Genomic DNA, 22515 nt, shown 5'->3' on the forward strand with positions numbered 1-22515 from the left:
ATATAAATCTCTCTATATGTATTTATATGCATTACTGGTTTTGCTTCTCTAGAGAACCTAGCCTAAAACAGGGGTGGAGGGCAACTGTGAGGTGACCAGTTAGGAGGTTATTTCAGTAATCCAGGCATTGTTTCCGCCAAATAGTATATTTGCAACTCTCAGGTGTAGTCAGCCTTGTACTTAATATTCTTTAAAATGAGTAAGTTTGTACAGACATAATTTCTGGCCTCTCAGAGCCTACCTTCTAAAAAAACAACAGTGGTGGGGACAAATAGGATAACATGCAGACATAACACAGAGATAGAAAGCTGAGAAATAATTCTGTCTCACACCTAGTTCAACCAATCAATTAGTACATAAAGATAATAAAGTAATACCTGTGACAGCTGGAACCTGTGTAAGGTGGAAACTTGCCAGAGAAGGAAAATAAGTGATGGAAAGTTGGGAAGACTGCACCCTGTCAAAGACAGAAAACTTGTGAGACCTGGGAAAAAAAAGGTAGTTCTATGGAGTTTCAGCTCTCACAGGTTTCACTGTATAACAAACATTTCTTGAAAACCTAATAAATATGCCAGACATTTGATATTCTTTATTGATTTATGCATTAGAACAACTTCATGCTGTAGTTGACTTTATGTTCACTTTACAGATGAAGAAACAGGCTCAGACAGGTGAAGGGACTTGACAGAAGCCAAGCAGCTTGCTGGATCTGTTTGTCGCGAAGCAAAAATTAATTTTATTACACCCTGTTGTCTCCATCTTTATAGGACTCCATTTGAAGTCCCTTATGTAGTGGAGAAAGCCTTGTTTGCTACCAGACACTTAAATTCTAGTTTATCATCATAACATACACATTTCTACAGTCAATACACTTTTCCAAGGTGAACCTCTGTAAAACCAGACAATAATCCTGTATCATTCATTTGTTCAACAAAAGGTGCCCAGTCCTTTAATAAATATATGAGAATCCCCAATTGTGTGCAAGATTTGTAAAAGTGACCAGAGGTAAACGACATGCGGACCTTGCTCTAAAGGAACCTATGTGTGAAATGCACACTGTTTTGAGTAATAGGAAACCTCCCTTTCTGAGAACTCTGTCTTCTTACATTTCATTTACAGAATTAGATGGAAGCTGCTGTATTAGTAAAGCATGATCAAATCTGCTCCCTGTAGTTGATTGGCCCTGAAGTTGGTTCTAGCCTGAATCTAGGCCAATAAGAATCCTTCTTTGGGAAGTTGGAAGTGGAACTAAGAGAAGTCAGTTTTGGCCTGGGACCTGAATTTCAAGATGAAACTTTAGGGGGGCTTCTGGTAGACATGTTTTGCTGTGTGGTGGTAAAGGAGAGGAAGCTGGCTGGTAATAAAAATGAAAATGGAGCAGAGCTGCAGAGAGATGTAGCTATGAGTTCATGTTAAAGCTAAACAGAGCCTTGGTCAATGCTGTGCTGTACAGCTCCAGGGAGCACCATTTACATTGATTCCATATGAGTGGCACCTCTTAGAACACAACTGTGTGGCATGGACAGTGTCCCCCAGAGTTGTACAATGAGGAAGCCCTGATTTTAGTGGAGGATGAGAAGGTAAGGGCCAGGACAAAATAACTCAGGTATTAAATATAATTTAGAACAGGAATGACATACGTGCTGCAATTCTATGCCTTCAAAATCCAGGGCAGACATTACTAATTATCGTGATCTCCTTTCCTGCTCAGCTCCAGTGTGTCCTACTCAGCCCAGCACACAGGAAGTCACTATTAAGCATCATGACCTTTGCCAATATAACTTCCTGGCTCAACATTCACATTTCATTCAATTACGAGAAAATATTTGTCACTCATATCACAAACAAGGCAACCCTGGTGGGGTAGTGTTTAAGACCTATGGCTGCTAATCAAAAGGTTGGCAGTTTGAATCCACCAGGCACTCCTTGGAAACCCTATGGGGCAGTTCTACTCTGTCCTATAGTGTATGAGTAGAAATTATCAGCAATGGGTTGGGTTTGGTTTTTTAGTATCACAAACAAAATGTTTATTTCCCTATTAAAGAAAGAGCTCCTACAAATTAGTAAGACAAAGACCAACAAGTGGGCAAAGATATGAACAGATAATTTACAGGAAAGAAAATACAGCTGGCTCTTAAACATACAAAAAGATGCTTAATCTCACTTCCATTAAAAGAAATGCAAATACATACTTTTTTTAACCTATCAGGTTTGCAAAGATGAAAACATTTGATAACAAATGCATTGGATAAGTAAGGTATTCAGAAAAATACATTACTAGAAGTATAATTAATACAACTTCTAAGGAAGCTAGTTTAGTAATATTTATCAAAATCATAAATGCACATTTGATCTAAAATTCTACTTTTAGGAATTTATTCACAAATGTGCTTGGTTGGATATTGTCTTGGTCATCTAGTGCTGCTGTCATAGAAATATCACAAGTGGATGGTTTTAACAAAAAGAAATTTATTTTTTCACAGTCTAGTAGGATACAAGTCCAAATGCAGGGTGTCAGCTCCAGGGGAAGGCTGTCTCTTTTGGCTATGGAGGAGGCTCCTTGTCATCAATTTTCCCCTGGACTAGGTGCTTCTCAGCACAGGCACCCCAGGTCCAAAGGACATGCTATTCTCCTGGCTCTTGCTTCTTGGGGTATGAGGTCCCCCTGTCTCTCTGCTGGCTTCTCTCTTTTATATCTCAAAAGAGATTGGCTTAAGACACAATCTAATCTTATAGATCTCATCAACATAACTGCAGCTAATCCCATCTCATTAACATCGTAGAGATAGGAGTCACAACACACAGAAAAATCACATCAGATGACAAAATGGTGGACAATCACATAATACTGGGAATCATGGCATAGCCAAGCCAACAGACATTTTGGGGGGACACAATTCAATCCATGACAAATATGTACAAAATGGCTTGTGTGCAATGTTATTCATTGTAGCATTGTTTGTGATTGTGAAAGATGGAAACTGCCTAAATCAACAGGGAAATGGTTAAATTATGGTACATTTATTCATACAATGGAATATTATGCAGTCATGAAAAAGAATTATGATGTTCTTTATGTACTGATAGGAAATTACTGCCAAGATATACTGTTATTTAAAAAAAAGCACAAAGCACAGCACAGGATACTATGTATACTGTTTATAAACAAGTGGGAAAATATTATATAGGTTTTTGCTTATAAATACCTACCCTATATCTGGAAGAATGTCCAAGAATCTGATAATATTAGTTGATTGCCACTGAACTAGGAGGGAGAAGTACCACAATTAAAAAAAAATCTTTTTTACCTTTTGAATATTGAACCATATGAACAAATTACTTATTCAAAAATAAATAAATGAAATTATAAAATCATAAGTCAGTGAATACATTGACCTTTAACTCAGTCATCAAATTGAAGAAAGTATTAAGTTAGAGGTGTTTCTGGAACCTTGAAAGAACCAAGTTGTGGATAAACAAAAGACAGTATAATCTTATTCAGTGGTGGTTCCATTCATGGCACTCATTACCCTAACAGTTGACATGATTAGAAAAAATTTTAGAGTCAGGAAAGGTGATATGGATACTGTTTAATGATTTTGTCTTTGAGGAAAACAAAGGGATACATCTCTGATCTTAGAAGGTGATTACACAGAGTGATAAAGGCTGTTCCATATCGAATCCTGTGGTGCCATTGTCAGCCAGATGTGAGCTGGAATCCTGTCCATCATCCATTTTCTCTGGAGACTTGTAGCAGAACTAAACAGTATAAGGGCTGTACATGCTACAAATGGTGGCTCTCATTTCCACCTAAGGCTGGTAGGTGGAAAGGTTTAAGTGTCCACATTGAGCAAATGGAATTTGTTTGTGACTAAACTCAATGGGAACTAGATTATTTGAACCCAAGAAGGATTATTTTATTTATTCTTTATATAGTTCTCAGTTTGTGCTTCTGATATGTTCTTCTATTTAGGTACTCTGGGGACTTGTGAGGCAAATCCTGTGTGGCGCAAATGGTTAAACCCTTGGCTACTAACCAGAGGTTGGCAGTTCAAGTCCACCCAGAGTCTCCTTAGAAGAAAGGCCTGGAGATCTACTTCCAAAAAATTCAGCCATTGAAAACTCTATGGAGCACAGTTCACATGACACACATGGGGTTAGCATGAATCAGAATTGGCTTGAAGGCAACTTTTTTTTTTTAAATAATTTTTATTGTGCTTTAAGTGAAAGTTTACAAATCAAATCAGTCTCTCACATATAAACTTATATACACCTTTTACTCTCCCCCTAATGACACAGCCCCCTCCCTCCTTCCAGTCTCTCTTTTCGTGTCCATTTTGCCAGCTTCTAACCCCCTCTACCCTCCCATCTCCCCTCCAGACAGGCGATGCCAACACAGTCTCAAGTGTCCACCTGATGCAAGTAGCTCACTCCTTATCAGCATCTCTCTCCAACCCATTGTCCAGTCCAATCCATGTCTGACGAGTTGGCTTCGGGAATGGTTCCTGTCCTGGGCCTACAGAAGGTTTGGGGACCATGATCGCCGGGGTCCTTCCAGTCTCAGTCAGACCATTAAGTCTGGTCTTTTTATGAGAATTTGGGGTCTGCATCCCACTGCTGTCCTGCTCCCTCAGGGGTTCTCTGTTGTGTTCCCTGTCAGGGCACTCATCGGTTGTGACTGGGCACCTGAAGGCAACTATTTTTTTAATTAGAGACTTGTGTATGTCACTTGGGGACATCCTACTCAGGTTGCAATTTTATGCAACCAGTAGGTATCTATTGAGCAGCAACTATGACAAGAATTTTGAGGGATGAATAAGACACCACTGTTTAAGACTTTAAGGAGCTCTGCTAGTGTAGCTAACCAAAACGTCGGTGGTTCAAACGTACCAGCTGCTCCTTGGGAAAAAGATCCGGGAGTCTCCTTCCGTAAAGATTTACAGCCTTGAAACCCCTAGGGGTTTCAACTGCCCCAACTGCTATGGGGCAGTTCTACTCTGTCCTGTAAGGTTCATACGAGTCTGAATTGGACCGGACGGTAACGGGTTTCGTTTGGTTTTGATTTAAGACTTTAGGGAGTCTGTATGGTCTAGTAGAAAGGTCTAGAGGGTGTGTCCTACAGATCATTAGCTAAATTCTAGGCTGGGAAGTATGGAAATCTTGGAATGTTAGGCTATGGAATTCAGGTTAATCATATGCTATTCAACTTGTGTTTCATGCTGTGTGGGCTTTAGGGAGCTGTTTTGTAGAGAAAGAAAAGATGTAAACACAGATAATTTATGTTCATTATCTTTTAACATTCAAGTAACCTAAAAGATGAAGGAAAACAGGTATTTAAAAGGCAAATGCTGTGTCCCGTGTTGTTTGTGGTTGGATCGTCAGTGTGGTGAAGTAGCTCCACCTAGAGGCAGATGACATACTTCTCCTCTGTGGTCTCCCCAGGGCTCCTCTCTTATCTCCACTAGAACTGGGCCTCTGGGATTTCAGTAAAAAAAAAAAAAAAAAAATTTTTTTTTTTTTCTTTTAGTACACAGAGCTTTTTGACACTGTGGCTTTCACCAATTCTATCAGGGATATTGGGCTGAGGTGGGATGGGAGTGGGGGTGGGGGAAAGAGGTCCATGCAGGTATGTGGACGGAAGAAGCCTTGTTTTAAGCACCTCTTTCTAAAATGTTCAGAGCCCTTGATGTTTTCTTGTTCTTGTTTATCTGTAAGGTAAAATTATTTGCATGTTTAAAAATTGGTCTATCTTAGGTTATTTGCTCAGTTCTAGCCAATGCAATCTATGGAAACAAAAATCAGCGTTTATGCAGCCTAGAGATAGCAATTTAAACATTTTGAGTCAGCTTGAGAATTGAAGGACGGCATTATTTTAACTAACCTGCCTTAGCAGCCACACTTGACTAAATCTGAACTAATTGGAAAAATGAGGCAGGGGGAGCGGAGAGAGAAGAGAGGAAAGGAACGCAGCAGATGCAGGGAGTGAGGAGAGAAAAAGAAAACTGAGAAGAAAATGATTCAGTAAAGGAAAGGGTACCAAGAAAATGAAGACAAGCAGTGGAAAGAGGTAGATAGCGGTGGGTTAGAATTTATCCAACCCCATTCAAACCTGCAAAGCTGGATGTGTAATGGTGCCAGCCACAAAGAATACAGGCGAATATGTGTCGTTGGATGGTGCCTGGTGAATGGTGCCTTGGCCGCTTATCTGTGAAGGTTTATAATTTTGATCGTGTTTTCAAGCCTGGAGTTAACCTTGGGGGTCTCTCATTTCCCAGGATTTATTCTGCAGAAACTCTCATCTTCATCTGGCCTCACAGCAGAATGTGAGGGAATTCCAGAAGAAGAGTGGACAGAGATGAGCTTCCAATTCGGAGTACTTCCAAAATGGCACCCCAGGCAATTATACTGAAGTGAGGTAGGCCAAAGTGATTCTTAGGAATTCGATTGTTGTTGTCAGGTGACTTCGAGTCGATTTTCCACTTATAGTAACCGGATGGGACAGAGTAGAACTGTCCCGTAGTGTTTTATTGGCTGTAATCTTTACGGAAACAGATTACCAGGTCTTTCTCCCTTGGAGCTTCTGGGTGGTTTCAAACTGCCAACCTTTCAGTTAGCAGCTGAGTGCTTAATCCTTGCACCACCAGATCTCCTAGGAATTCAATTAGGCAAATCATTTTTAGTTATGACCAATAATCTGCTGAGCTCAGCTAATGAATGAGATTGCAGCTATGGCTTTTGCCAAATGAAATTAAGGCAAAATTAATTAAATAGCAGTTTACTAGTTAAAGGAAACCCTGGTGGCATAGTGGTTAAGTACTACAGCTGCTAACCAAGAGGTCGGCAGTTTGAATCCACCAGGTGCTCTTTGGTAACTCTATGTGGCAGTTCTACTCTAACCTATAGGGTTGCTATAAGTCGGAATCGACTCAATGGCAGTGGTTTTGGTTTGGTTTTGGGTTACTAGTTAAAATACATCATCTATAGAAAATTGGGAACCTGTTACAAATATTGGAAAATAGCAAGTCACAAGGGAAGCTGCATGTTTTGAGAAGCCCAAACCTTCAGTCCTGTTTCTTTTTTTAGGTATGTTATGGGCCTTGACCTCTAACCTTATGACTTTAAAAATCATCAAAAGACAAGTAAAATCCATCATGAAAAAATAGCTAATGTTCTGGAGGAATCTGGCAGGCATTATGCTGAGGGAAATTAGTCAGTTGCAAAAGGACAAATATTGTATGAGACCACTATCATAAGAACTCAAGAAAAAGTTTAAACACAGAAAAAAATATTCCTTGATAGTTTCGAGGGTGGGGAGGGAGGGAAATGGGTGTTCACTAATTAGATAGTAGACAAGAACTATGTTAGGTGAAGGGAAAGATAACATACAATACAGGAGAGGTCAGCACAACAGGACTAAACCAAAAGCAAAGAAGTTACCTGAATACAACTGAACGCTTTGAAGGCTAGTACAGCAGGGATGGGGGTTTGGGGACCATGGTTTCAGAGGACATCTGGGTCAATTGGTATAACAAAATGTATTAAGAAAATGTTCTGTATCCCACTTTGGTGAGTGGCATCTGGGGTCTTAAATGCTAGCAAGCAGCCATCTAAGATGAATCAATTGGTCTCAATCCACCTGGAGCAAAGGAGAAAGAAGAACACCAAAGACTTAAGGTAAAGATGAGCCCAAGAGTCAGAAAGGGCCACATAAACCAGAGACTACATCAGCCTGAGACCAGAAGAACTAGATGGTGCCTGGCCACCACCGATGACTGCCCTTACAGGGAACACAACAGAGAATCCCTGATGGAACAGAACAGTGGGATGCAGACCTCACGTTCCTGTAAAAATACCAGACTTAATGGTCTGACTGAGGCTAGAGGGACCCGCGGAGGTTATGGTGCCCAGACCCTTTGTTGGCCCAAGACTTGAATCATTCCTGAAGCCAACTCTTCAGACAGGGATTGGACTGGACTATAAGAAAACGATACTGGGGAGGAGTGAGCTTCTTGGATCAAGTAAACACATGAGACTATGTGGGCAGCTCCTGTCTGGAGGGGAGATGAGAAGGCAGAGGGGGACAAGAGCTGGTTGAACGGACATGGGGGATACAGGGTGCAGAGGAAGAGTGTGCTTTCTTACTAGGGGGAGAGCAGCCTGGAGTACATAGCAGGATGTGTATAAGTTTCTGTATGACAGACTGACTTGATTTGTAAACTTTCACTTAAAGCACAATAAAAAAAAAAGAGCTATGTTCTGCGTGCTGAGTCTGCTCCTAATTGTAGCACTTCACCAGATCTCTCTTCCCACTTCTACGCCCGTCAGCTTTTGCCTATGAGAAGGCTTTTGCCTATGTGAAGGGCTCCTGAGTTGATTTTACCTCTCGACGGCATCTCCCAAGCACCAGCGTTTGGAGTTTCTAGAGAAAAACCTCTTTTCTCACTGGAAACACTCTGTTCCCCAAACACCAGACTTGAGAAGAAAATGTGGTATAACTCTAGGGTTAGACAGATATAAGTTAGAATCCTAGTTCTGGCACCTGCAAGCTCTGTGATCAAAATACCTCAGTTGTTTCGGAGCTCAAACAGTATCTGTAAAGGGACCAACACACAGTAGGTGCTAAATAAACGCTGGCTTTTGTGCTTTTTTTTTTTTCATTATTACATTTTATTGTGATTTCGGTGAAAGTTTACACAGTAAATTAGGTTCCCCTTTGACAACTTCTGGTGCTCTGGTGGAGGAGCGGTTAAGAGCTCAGCTGTTAACCAAAAAAGGTCAGCAGTTGGAATCACCAGCCTCTCCTTGGAAATCCTATGGGACAGTTCTACTCTGTCCTATATGATGATTAAGAGTCAGAATCAACTCAACTGCAGTGGGGTTTGTTTTTGTTTGGTTTGACAATTTCTACACAAATGGATCAATGATATTAGTTGCGTTTTTCACACTGTGTCAGCATTCTCATTTCCAGTACTCTAGTTTTCCCGTCCCCTTATCTTTTCAATTTTGCTGTTGAATTAAATGTTGACCTTTTGGACTTGTACAGATGTTTTTTCAGTAGAGCACCGATCTAACAGGCAATATCCTTTGTTTTGTGTGTCACTCTGCTTTTCTGTTAAAAGGCGATTTCAGGGGGTAGTTTTGGTTCAAGGTTTAAAGAGCGCCTCAAGGTGACAGTCTCAGGGAGTCCTCTGGTGTCAGGTGGTCCAATTAGTCTTGGCCTTTGTATGTTAATTCTATTCTCACTCAGAATCTTGCTTTGAAAAATTAAAAGCCATATTACTAAACACATACTATGGGACCATATCTTCGATTTCCAGTTGTTGGTGTTATATTTCACATAAATTCATGTAACTCTGGGCCACATAGATCTAGGCTAGGCTTAAATTTTTTTTTTTTTTTTTAATTAAAACGAGTTCTGGCTAGTTTTAATTCCTTTTTTTAAAAAATTGTGCTTTAGATGGTTTACAGAGCAAATTAGTTTCTCCCTAAACAATACACACATTGTTTTGTGACATTGGTTGCCGACCCCATGACTTGTCAACATGCTTCCCTTCTCGACCTTGGGTTCCCCATTACTAGCTTTCCTGTTCCCTCCTGCCTTCTAGTCCTTGCCCTGGGCTGGTGTGCCAATTTAGTCTCATTTTGTTTTATGGGTCTGTCTAATCTTTGGCTGAAGGATGAAACTCAGGAGTGACTTCAGTACTGAGTTAAAAGGGTGTCCAGGGGGCCATACTCTCCGGGTTTCTCCAATCTCTGTCAGGCCAGTAAGTCTGGTCTTTTTGTGTGAGTTAGAATTTTGTTCTACGTTTTTCTTCAGCTCTACTGGGACCCTCTATGGTGATCCGTCAGGGCAGTCAGTGGTGGTAGCCGGGCACCATCTAGTTGTGCTGAACTCAGTCTAGTGGAGGCTGTGGTAGCTGTGGTCCATTAGTCCTTTGGACTAATCTTTCCCTTGTGTATTTGGTTTTCTTCATTCTCCCTTGCTCCAGGCAGGGTGGGACCAGCATCTTAGATGTCTGCTCACAAGCTTTTAAGACCCCAGATGCTACTCACCAAAGTAGGATGTAGAATATTTTCTTTATAAACTATGTTATGCCAATTGAGCTAGTTGTTCCCCGAGACGATGGTCCCCAGCCCTCAGTTTGGCTAGTTTTATTAAATAAAAAATTTTACATGATTTATTTTTCACAAGTCCATTCTGGCATGCTTCTAATGATATTAGAATCTCCTGGTTCAATGGTAGCCAGTGTGTGTACTCCACAGTATTCCAATTTCTGTGCCCAAGTCAATATTACTGCCACTGTAGTGATGGACACCAGTTTTGGCCAACGTGGCACAGTCCTTTATCACAAATTTCCTCGAGGCCAGGAAGTTGCTGATGAGGCTGACTAGTTTCACTTTGCCTTGCCTGATCATCTTCAATGTCAGTTTGTACCCCCGCACTTAATTTCCACTTTTCTAAATATGCTGGAGCCTAGAGTTGATGGACTCCAGTGACTTTTTAGTCTTCTTTACTACCACCATTTTCTTGCCTTAGGAGCAGATGGCCCCCAACTAAGAACAGCCGCCAAGGTAAGTGGTGAGCAAGAAAGTCTAGGCTACACTATTGATGTTGTTTCAATATTAACTTTTAAGTGAACACTGTTGTTGTTAGTTGCCATACAGCTCATTCCAACACATGGTGACACCATGTGTGCAGAGTACAACCGCTCCATAGGGTTTTCAAGGCTGTGACCTATGGGAAGCAGATCATCACATCTATCTTCCAAGGTGTCTCTGGGTGGATTTGAACCACTTACCTTCTGGCTAGCAGTTGAGTGCTTAACTGTCTGCACCACTTAGGGACTCCTAAGTGAACATACTTGACAGTTTTAATGACGTGATAAAGTTATTCATACATACTTTTAATAAGCAAAGCTCTTTTTTACTAAAGATGCTTTTTCCCTATAGAATAAAATTTAATTTTCCCAGTCTTACTATTTAGAAAGGGGTGAGACTAAGTGACCATCAATATCTACTTTGGTTAAAAAAAAAAAAGATTCTCTATCAGCTCATGACTTTCTTGAATCTCCCATATATATATTATCAAAGCCCAATCCTCTTAGTAACTTTTACTCCCTATACCATAACTTTACATTAAAAACATTAAAGCTACAAGAAGTGACAATTAAGCCTACTTCAACTTTGGTTCTCTTCTGTCTATCCTCTTTATGTCACTTGGGTGGCATTCTGTCTTTCTGCCCCCTAAGACCTAGTTGGAGGTTGATCTGTCTCACTTTACTCCAGTCCACCCAGATTTTGCTGTCCTTCCAGCATCACCTGTATTTACAGCCAAGTACTAAACCGTATGACATTAATTTTTAAGTGCTTAAATCTTATCTCCCAATTAGGTTGAAAGCAGCCTGTGACCAGACCCAATAAATGGTGCTACCTAATGACTAAAAATCGGTATGTTTGTCATTTTTTTCCCCATGTAAAAAATAGCAAAAACAAACAATAAAACTACTGAGGTTAAAGTGGAAGGGGAATAAAAGGTAAAAAACCACTTTTGTGCCAAAAGTGCCTCTTGGCATTTATATCTTTTTTCCCAGTTCATCTTGACTATCTCCGATTCTCTCCACTACATTATATTGCATTGTGGTCGGTGTAACTGGGGCTGACATTCAGCCAGGATGCCATCAGTTGAGCTGGTTGTTTCCAGCCGGCACCCACTTCAATTGTCAGTCCCCAAGCTGGACTGGTTGTTAAATATTTTTATTATCTCCAGCAAGTACGCTGATCAGCTGGCAGATATCAAAGACATTCTTTATGACTATAGAATATGGAACTCCAGAATTCCCCTAACCCTTCTGTCATGAAAACGATGTTAAAGGAGAATTTTATGAAAAAGTACTGCAATATCACTTCTGTTGTCATTTTAATGTGGCTAATGCTATACCCACTTTGACTACCTCTAATATCTATTGCTTAGCTTTTCTTAACCCATAGTTCTCTGAATTGCCTGTACATTTTTAAAGCTTTGAAAAGTAGAAATCTAGTCAGGTGGTGAGAAAGCAAAAAATAGAGGCTGCTTTGAGTAGGTGTTATGGATTGAACTGTGACCCTCAAAAAGATATGTTGAAGTCCTAACCCCTGTACCTGTGAATGTGATCTTGTTTGGGAATAGGGTATTACTTTGAAGATGTCATCAGTTAGATTTTTATGAGGTCATACCGAAGTAGGGTGCATTCTGATCCTTTCGGAGTGATGTCTTATAAAAGCAGAGAACAGACATAGAGACACACACAGAAGAAAGATGTCATGTGAAGATGTATCTACAAGTCAAGGAATGCTAAGGATAGCTGGTAGGCATCAGGAGAAGCTGAGAGACAGGCAAGAAACAGTTTCTAAGTCCTCAGGATCAACATGACTGATACTCTGGTTTGGACTTCTAGCTTCCAAAACTGTAAGACAACAAACTGCCGTTCTTTAAAGCCACCCACTTTGTGGTGTTTTGTTACGGCAGCACTAGAAGACTCGTACAGCAGGCAAGGATGAGAAGTAAATTTGAGGCGCGAGAAAGAGGGGCTTGAAGTTGGGAATAAGTGGTTGCAACTACTAGGCTAATTTGTACATTCTAGTCTAGATCAGAAGCTCTGATGCTGTAGTGGTTAAGCACTTGGCTGCTAACCGAAAGGTTGGCAGTTTGAACCCACCAGCCACTCCAAAGGAGAAGGATGTGGCAGTCTGCTTCGTAAAGATCACAGCCTTGGAAATCCTATGGGGCAGTTCTACTCTGTCCTATGAGGTCAGTATGGGCTGGAATCAACTGGATGGCAATGGGGTTTAGTCTAGGTCTGGAGTTCCTGGGTGATGAGAACAGGTAACACGCTCAGCTGTTAACCAAAAGGTTGGAGGTGTGAGTCCAAACAGAGGTGCCTCAGAAGAAAAGCCTAGCAATCTCCTTCCAAAAAATCAGCCATTAAAAATACTGTCAAGCAGGAACCATTCCCGAAGCCAATTCATCAGACATGGATTGGACTGGACAATGGGTTGGAGAGAGGTGCTGATAAGGAGTGAGCTACTTGCATCAGGTGGACACTTGAGACTGTGTTGGCATCTCCTGTCTGGAGGGGAGATGAGAGGGTAGAAGCAGTTAAAAACTGGCAAAACAGTCACGAAAGGAGAGACTGGAAGGAGGGAGCGGGCTGACTCATTACGGGGAGAGTAAGTGGGAGTATGTAGTAAGGTGTATATAAGCTTATATGTGAGGGACTGACTTGATTTGTAAACTTCCACTTAAAGCACAATAAAAATTATTAAAAAAAAAAAAATTCTGAAGCATGGTTCTACTCAGACATACATGGGGTCACCACGAGTTGGAGTTGACTTGAAAGGAACTGGCTTAGTCTGGGTCTTTTAGCAGTGACACTACAGGTGGTCAGCTGGCAAAGAGAGGTCTAGGGAATTGCTCTGAACACTCCTAGTGCTCTGACATCATTGTGACTCTCCCTCTATTTTACTACCTTGTATTTGTCTAAATTAATCTTATAAACCCTTTGCACCAAATTAGTTCTTGTTAACAGTATGATAACCTGGTGGTAGCAGCAGGAAATCTTTCTTCTTAATCTTACATTCGTAACTATAAAGAGCATTAGAAAAATAAAATCTTCAACACTGACATTTTATTTTCTGAATTTTTATCATTTTTACAAAACAAAACAACAAAAGCAGTATCAAAAACAGCAAAGAGTTTATAGAATTTCTGCACCAGTTTTCATCTAAGTTGGGAATTATGAAACTGGTGCCCACATAAATACTAGACACAGGCTGATTTCCCTCCTGGTCACGTGCATGTGCTGATTTGTTTTGGAGCTACTAAAGACTAGTTTTTTATAAGCACCGGTCATTTTTTTTGAAAACCGATTTGGTTTGTCCAACAAAGTAAACACTTCTCGCTGTGTGGCAATTTTCTTTTTTTAAAAAACACTGAGATAAAACGTGGAATGTATATTTGTTTGGACCTGAACCAAATCTTTTGAGATCCCAATTACCCTGAAGAACACTGAAAACATTTGCAGGGCATATTAGGTACCAGTTTTATACCCTTATAATGAAGGCAGCCACTATATTTCTATGGAAAACACCATTTTACTCAGAGGCTGCCCAGAGTTTGAATTACATCATAGTTTCTGCATTCTTTCTGATTTGGATTATGGTTCCCTCAAATAGGGCAGTATTATTGGACCAAAATCTATCTTACAGATTCATTTGTACAGCTCAAGACTCCTTGCTCTGGACCCTGGATGACCACAAAGAATCTGAGAAGCCAAGATTAATGGATGCTTTTTTTTTTAAGAAGAAGAAACATACTTAAACTTGCAGCACAGATAATCTGGAAGCCAGTGGAAAGAAAGCTGGAGCTTGGCAGTGGTGCTCACCCACCACTTGTTCCAGAAACATATTTTGCTTAAACAGGGGCAGTGTGGTCCAGTTTTGCAATGTTAATTAGCTGCCAGTCTCTTATATTTTTTTATAAAAATCACTGCCTGGCTAGCAATGAGTTAGAACACTGGCCTCAAATTCTGATGAAATCTCTCAGTATTAGATTTTAAAAAAAAAAAAAAACCCAACTGATAGGATTTAAAAATTGTACAATTAGACTTGAATGTAAATTATACTATATACAGACTGGTATACATATCACTGAAATGGTTCTGAGAGCATGAAACACCTCTGTTGAAACAAAATTTCCTCTATATTATCTCAATTTTCATTAAAGGAAAACGGACCCATGTAGTTTTTATCTTTACAGATATGAAAAGGGAAGCAAGAAGGCAAAGCTGAGACACAGATGCTACCCACAGGGCAGCAGTGGCATTTGGTTGTTTTGGTCTTTGTACCAGCAACTCCCACAGCCCGGCAGATGTCCGGTTCCTGCTGGGCTACACGGTCTTCCTCGCAGTCAAGACGCGAACAATGGACCCTACTCCTCCGGCAGCAAGTGCCTGAAACAAACCAGAATCATAAAGACCAATTCTTATATTAAGTAAAACACTTTTTTAAGAGAGGGAATGTGTGCAGCTATAGATTTTGAATTAATGAATTTAATACGTATTTCTTGAGCACTTATGATACACCAGGCACTGTTCCTTGATGCTGGAGATACAGTAATAAAACCCTCAAAGTCTCTGCCCTCATGCACTTAAATTCCAATGAGATTCTAGTTTACATTCTAGTATGTTGTTTCCAAATAACAGTAATAAGTTTAAGAAAAAAAAAAATTCTGCAGCACATTAAAACAAATAAAAAAACCCAGTTGCTGTCAAGTCAATTCTGACTCATGGTAACCCCCTGTGTGTCAGGGTAGAACTGTGCTCCACAGAGTTCTCAAGGGCTGATTTCTTGGAAGCAGATCCCCAGGCCTTCCTTCGGAGGAGCTTCTGGGTGAACTATAACTGCCAACCTTTTGGTTCGCATCCAAGCTCGTAAACCATTTACACCACTCAAGGACTCTTGCAGCGTTAACGGTCTTGCCTAAAACAGGTCCTCAAAGATAAATTTAGGACACTACAGATATGAACATTTAAAGAAATAATAGTGAACACAGATGTAGTAGAGTTTATTTGTAAGAGCATATAAAAATTCTTGCCTCATTCTCTCATTTTAAGCACACAATCCAGGATCAACCAAACCAACTTCCATTTAGATTAGAATCAGAGCTTGTCAGACTTTTTTTTCTCCCAAGCTAACAAGATATTACTTAATAGGTAACTTCGGAACTTTAACCTTGACTTTATCTTAAAATATCAGAAGTCACAATTAAGCATCAGGAATTTGAAGCTCTAGTTTACCTCTGGAAACCCCGGTGGCACAGTGGTTAAGAGCTACAGCTGCAAACCAAAAGGTAAACAGTTTGAATCTACCAGGCACTCCCTAGAAACTCTATGGGGCAGTTCTACTCTATCCTATAGGGTCGCTATGAGTTGGACTTGACTCAATGGCAACGGATTTTTTTTTCTAGTTTACTTCTGCTCAAAAAACTGTGTATTGGGTACTGTGCTGGATGTGGAAGATACAAAATTGAACAAATGCAGCATTTGCTGGTCTAGTGGGAGGAGACAGATATAAACGGGTAATTTTAATATATGAAATGACACACTTATGCTTAGGGTAATAAACAGCAATAACAGTGCTGAGAAGGGTCATGAACCCAGCCTGACGATGTAGGGGAGTGCGTCAGGTATGGCTTACCAGAGAAAGTGATACACTAAAATGATGAGTAGGTGAAAGACTGAGATAAGAGGCAAAGGAAGGCATTCAGGCAGAGAGAGAATCCTGAGCAAAGGTATGGACGTGTGAAAATGTACGGTGCATTCAAGGAATAGGCTGGCACTATGGAGCATAAAGGAAGAATGATGGGAAGATGAAGCTGGTCATGGGAACTTGGACTTTATTCTGAGGTAAGTGACAAAAACAGATTTGGATTAGAGAGATCTTTCCGGTGGCTAAGTGGGGAACAGATTTGAGGGAGACAAAACTGGCAGCTGGGAGACTGGTTAGGAAGCTACAGCAACAGACTAGTAGAGATGCTGTGAATAGCTGCACTGGAGATGTACTTCAGAAAGGATTTGAGGAGTATCTAAAAGATAAGATTGGCAAAAACTAGTGACTGATGTCAGGAACAATTGAAGATACAACACTAGGTCTTTCCTCCTATTTTTTTTTTTTAACATGATTTTAATTCTTTATTTTGAAATAATTTTAGACTTCAGAAAAGTTGCAAAAGTAATACAAGGAGTTCAGGAATGCCCTTCACCTAGTTTCTCCTAAAGTCACTGTTATCCTCTATTGTAAAGAAACCAGTCAAGTAGATTTATAATTCGTAACTTACCTTTTCATGCCACTGCAATAACACAGCACTGCTATTGTCAGAGGGGCTCTCAAAGCCTTTATAAATATACTTCATTAGGAGATCTACACCATTCTTGTCCAGAGATTGAACTGCCTTCTCAATATCATTAGCTTTAAAAGAGATGAGTACCTTCAAGACAATGCTGCCTGCCCGATCCTGAGGGTAAACAAATAACAGAACATTTAGACTCGTAGGTGTGGGCTTGCAAATTTAGAAAGACATGGCTGGGAAAGTGACATTTGAGTAAAGACCTGAAGGATGTGAAAGAGGAGGCCTTAGGGATATCTGAGGAAAGACTGTTTCAGACAGGAAAGAACAAGTGCTGTTAGTGTGTTTATGGAATAGCAAAAAGACCCAACGGCTAGAGCAGAGTGGTGGAGAATAGCAGGAAGGGAAGTCAGATAGGTAATGGGAGGCCAGGTCATGTAAGGATTGCAGGCCACTGTAAGGGTTACAGCTTTTACTCAGAGAATGGAGATGATCTTGAAAGGGTTTGAGAAGAACGGTGACATAATCTGACTTATGTTATAACAGGATCACGTGGTTCCTGTATTGAGAATAAACTGGGGCTGGGGTTGGGGGTGAGGAGGCAGAAGTAGGCAGACCAATTAGGAAGTTACTGCAATAACACAGGCAACGAATGATAGTAGCTCAGCTAGCATGACAGCAGTGGAGGTGGTGAGGAGCGGACATATTCTTGACATACTTGAAGGAAGAGCTGACAGGATTTGCTAAGAGATCAGGCTGTGACAGTTTATGAAATCAACGTTTAAATTTTACTTCTTGATCTTAAAACACAAAACAAGGAAATCAGTTTGCAGTTCAATTCAACCTTCAGCTACCCTTCTGAAATGTTTTATTCACTGTTATTTGACTACAGATATGATATACATGATCTTTGTTGATAATGATCTTTTTTCTTTGGCAAAAGGCTGCTCCAAAAGCAGTTATTTTCTTACCCATCAAGCCAGCAAACGGAACACTTAATTTACCCTTTCCACAATTTGTTTCTCCTTCTATTCAAGACAAAGTGATACCCTTTAGCATTCCTGCTGGTCAGTATTTTACAAAATGTTTCTACCACCTATTGTTGTCTTCAGTTTAGAGAATATGCAATTACTCGATAGGGAAAAATATCTTTGCCTCCAGAGCTATAACCTCCCACCCACAAGCTGTGACAAAATTCACCCATATAAAAACAGAAAGTGGCAAAACTGAAATTTCAATGGAGTTCTCCACAACTTACAGAAACCAAAGACATTGTCCCCTGTTGCCTAGTTAATTATTATGCATTTCCCTAAGTTATTATTTACTACTCTTCAAAGGAGGTTCTTGAGTCTCCTAGGGTGTATGAATAGCCACTGACAGTGGGGTTCATTTTAAACAATAAATCAGTAAGTAAATAGGGTTCTTTAGAATTAGTGAAGTCTGCTACTGGGAATGTAAATTGCGCAACTTTTCTAATGGGCAATTTGGCCATATGTACAAAAGCCTTAAAAAAAAGTACATTTTTTGATCCAAGGAATTCATCTAAAAGAATGAAGAATTTACAAAAAATTATTCATTTCAGTACAGTACAGGAAAACAATGGTCAATAATTTAAATGTGTTACCACAGGGGATTAGTTATGTATCAACCACAGCATATCAATAAGCAGCTATTAAAAATGATTACATTATTAAAGATTATTTCCTTATTACTAAGGAAAGAACTTCATGTATATCGCTCTACAGTTGAAAAAGGTTGTAAAACTCCATTAAAAAAAAAAAAAAAACAAAACCAGAAAGAAATCTACAAGCATACAGCCACACCAAAAGGTAACAACTGCTATCTCTGGGTGGTGGGATTATGGGTCAGTACCTTTTTAATCCCCCCATATCTGTTTTCTATAATAAATATTTAGTACTAGTTTGATTTTTAATAAATCTTCTAAAAGCATGCAAACAGTGTGTTTATTTTTGTAAATGTTTTACTTATTCTTTGTTTAAATTCAACCTGCGGGGCCTCCTCTAAAAATGCCCACAGGAGTGGCCTCTCTGTCATTTGAACTTTTTGAACTTACTGTGTATACCATGTAGCACTGTCATAACTCAACGCAAATGTTATTTTTTATAAATTTTAACTTAGCAAACTAAACTATAAGCTCTTTCATGTCAAAGAGAGGGAATAATTAAAATATCTGTTGATTCTGTGAAACTTCAAATGCTTTTGGTATGAATAAAGATGTCAGCAAGGACCATCTTGCTGTCTGTGACTCACCTTCACCGCCTGACTCTTGGTGTTGATAGGGGGGTTTTTCAAAGCTGCTTGTAGGGCGGCTGTCATGTTTCCTGTGAGGGAAGTTAAGGGGATAACAGCAAAGAGCAGCCCTCAGGTAAGCTTTATAACTTTCAAGAACCATTGGTTTTTAGGACCTGAGTTTATGTACAAAGAGAAAAAATTGCTACAGTCACGATGTTCTTCAATATTGGAAATTCAATCCATTGATTTCAAGGATGTCAATCAAAGGTAAAATACTGAAAACAAAAGAGAACATTAGCCTTAAGACTATTTCACCTTTGGTTCTTAACTATCAAGGAGCCCTGGTGGCACAGTGGTTAAGCACTTGGCTGCTAACTGAAAGGTCACTGGTTCGAAAGCTCTAAGGCTCCAAGGAGAAAGACGCAGCAGTCTGCTTCCGTAAAGATTAAGCCATTGCCACTGAGTTGATTCAGACTCATACAGCCTTGGAAACCCTACGGGGCAGTTCTACTCCGCCCTATAGGGTCACTACGAGTTGAAATTTACTCAATGGCAATGGGTTTAGTTTTTTTTTTTTTCGGTTCTCAACTGTCAAATGAATGCCTTTCACTCTCCCATGAGACACATATGCACATTATCCAGAGTGGTACTAAAGAAAATCTAAAAGGTATATTAAAAAAGGTATATTAGAATTATTAAATTCCAAAGTGAAACAGCCTGTCATCAATCAAAATACATCTTTTTACGATTTTAACTGAGGGGGGAAAAAAAGACTGAACTTTTACTAGAACTATATTCTGTATTAATTAAAATGCTGGTCGAAAATGCTGGTAGGGTACCCTGGTAATCTGAATGATAAAAACCCACACCAATAATCTCTTAGTATTGATAAGAAGAGGCATTACAGACAGTGTAATAATTCATATGACCCTTAGGTGGCAGCTTAAATTCTCTGTTTTGGGTATTTTCTTTCATATTTCATAAAGGTTATTCAAACCGCCTTAGACTATATTTATTAAACTCAGTCCCTCTATGAAAGCACCAGTGAGTAAGCCAACACGAGAAACGCTAGGCCAATCATACTGTTAGAATGTACAGTCATTCCCCTATAAGGAAAACCACACAGAGTTCACTTGTTCCTCCATCTCTGGTGCTTGACTCCCTCTGTGCAGGCAGGGCTGTCTCCCTTGGTTGTCACAAGGGTAGGAGAAACAATATCTTTATGTTTTAAGATGAACTAATTCAAAAGCAGGCCCCGCTGATATTGATACAGCGGTACCGTTTAAGAGTCATTACAAATCACCTAAAATACGTTAATCTCACAAAATATCTATTCATCACAAAGAATGATTTAAAAAAAGAATAATAGTCACCACTTATCTTCTGCAGGGAAAGGTCTGACAAATACAGTTGGTGGTATAAACTTATTTTCAAGGCTGCATGAACTTCTAGAGAAGCATGCCTTTTGTAGGCTCATTAAGGTGCAAAAACCTTTACAAAATTTAAATAATGCAAAATAGTAACCGCTGATTGTGAAGGGGGCAGAAACCAATGGAACATCCATATGTTCCTGAATGTTAAGTGCGGCATTTTAGGTGCCTTTATACACCAAAACTAAAAAAAGTAACAACCAACCCCGTTGCCCTGGAGTCGATTCTGATTCATAGTGACTCTATAGGACAGAGTAGGCTGCCCCCCAGTTTCCAAGGAGCGCCCGGTGAATTCGAACTGCGGACCTTTTGGTTAGCAGCCGAACTCTGTGACCACTAGAACTCTGTGACCACTACGCCACCAGGGTTTCCAAGACTGGATACAGTTGTTACCAAATACTTTCATTCATACATTTTCTCCTTTAAAGTTTAATGGGACATCGTGAGGAAAGGGTATAAAAAGCTTTCTTTATCTTACCCATACGCTCAAGAAAAATTCGAAAAGCATTAAGTTCAGTCATTGAGAACCTCTAAAACTACACCTTCTGTTACTGCAACATCTACATTTTTCTAAAAAGATCTGATGCAAGTGTTAATTACAAGTTATGAATATTCAAACATGCAAAAATCAAAACCAGGAACTGACAGCTACGCTTTAAAATGGAAACAATTTCAGGATTACAAAAGCGATTCTGCTTTACACAAACGACTTATCTTCTATTTATTGGGGTTTATTTGAAGTACTTCTTGGGATTCTGCACATGCATTCCCCGTTTTCTTTGTATTGTCCTTTTAGCAAGTAAAGGGCTTCAAGCTTCCTTTCTGGGAGTTTTGAGGTTTTTGTACTCACTTCCCTCCTCCGATTAACAAATTCTGTGCAACCTGTATTTTGCCAGTTTTTTTCTCGTTTTAAAAAAACGGAAGAAAAGAAAAAAGTTCACAGGCTGAAAAGACACAGGGCTTCAATTCTGCCAACCACCCCAATCCTCCCGGAAATAATAAACTAGGCTAACGTTACCCGAAACAAATCAACAAACCAACAAACCACTACCACCCTTTCTCCCCACCCAAACCCCTACAGACACCGGCCATCAGCACTTTCTGGCTAACGTGACCCAGAAGCGCCATTCTGGGGAGGAACAGCTGACCTGCCGCGGCACTACCCAGCGCCAGATGCCGCCCCAGCGCCTCGAGGGCGCGGCCAGCAGAGCGGGCTCCCGGGGGCAGGCACTCTGCGCGCCACCTGAGGAACCGGGGCGTGGGAGGCGCCGCGCCAAGGGCAGGTCGCCGAGGGCGGGAGCCTGCAGTCCCGAGGCGGCTCGGTTAGAACCGGGAGAGCCTCTCTCTGAGTCTCAGAGTGGGGGACCCCAATGGGACAGGCTCACCGCGGGCCGCAGGCGGCAGCTCCGCGCCCGTCCCCGCGAGGAGACCGTGGTCCTCGGACTCTGCAGGGCGGCGGGGTCCGGGGAGAGGGGCCGGGGGCGGAGGAGCCAGCGCAAGGATATTGTCGCAGGCAGGAGTCCACCTCGCCCTCGTCGGGCCCGGCTTGGCCGTCGCCCCCGTCCTCCTCGTCCACGAACTTGTTCTCGTCGTACTCATCCACGTCCACCTTCCGGAACCGGGCCGACGACACCGTGTTCTTCGACATCCCCAAACCCCACCGGTGGCAAAGGCCTCCCCTCGGTGCTACCTTTACTACAGCAACCCCAGTCCAGCAGGAACCCGCAGGCTGGCGCCTCCACTTCCCTCTTCCGCTCAGGGGCGTCGCCGGCAGAAGCGGCTCAGCCGGTTCTGAGCCTGCGCGCCGGCCCCGCTCCTGCCTCCTCGGCCTCAGGCCCTACTCTAGCCTCCCACGCCGCCCCCGCGCTCCCGGGGAGCGCGCGCCGGAGAAGGAGCGGGCGCCGGGGAGGGAGCGGGCGAAGGAGGGAGCGGGCGCGCGGGAGGGAGCGC

The 22515-nt window shown here is 41.1% G+C and overlaps 1 protein-coding gene and 1 pseudogene across 1 annotated transcript; both read right to left on the reverse strand.

Annotated features, from left to right (window-relative positions):
* Positions 1 to 8658: 8658 nt before the first annotated feature.
* On the reverse strand, positions 8659 to 11793 carry LOC126066768 (60S ribosomal protein L30-like; annotated as a pseudogene).
* Positions 11794 to 13644: 1851 nt separating this feature from the next.
* On the reverse strand, positions 13645 to 22457 carry ARPC5 (actin related protein 2/3 complex subunit 5). The gene is made up of 4 exons (XM_049868110.1): positions 22070 to 22457; positions 19154 to 19225; positions 16874 to 17050; positions 13645 to 14987 (listed from the first exon to the last, which is right to left on the reverse strand). Exons 1-4 carry the CDS (start codon positions 22211 to 22213, stop codon positions 14925 to 14927), a joined length of 456 nt encoding a protein of 151 aa, XP_049724067.1. The 5' UTR covers positions 22214 to 22457; the 3' UTR covers positions 13645 to 14924.
* Between the last annotated feature and the right edge of the window lie 58 nt (positions 22458 to 22515).

This window comes from Elephas maximus, chromosome 24 (genome assembly GCF_024166365.1).
Source record: "Elephas maximus indicus isolate mEleMax1 chromosome 24, mEleMax1 primary haplotype, whole genome shotgun sequence".
Classification (NCBI taxonomy): Eukaryota; Metazoa; Chordata; class Mammalia; order Proboscidea; family Elephantidae; genus Elephas; species Elephas maximus.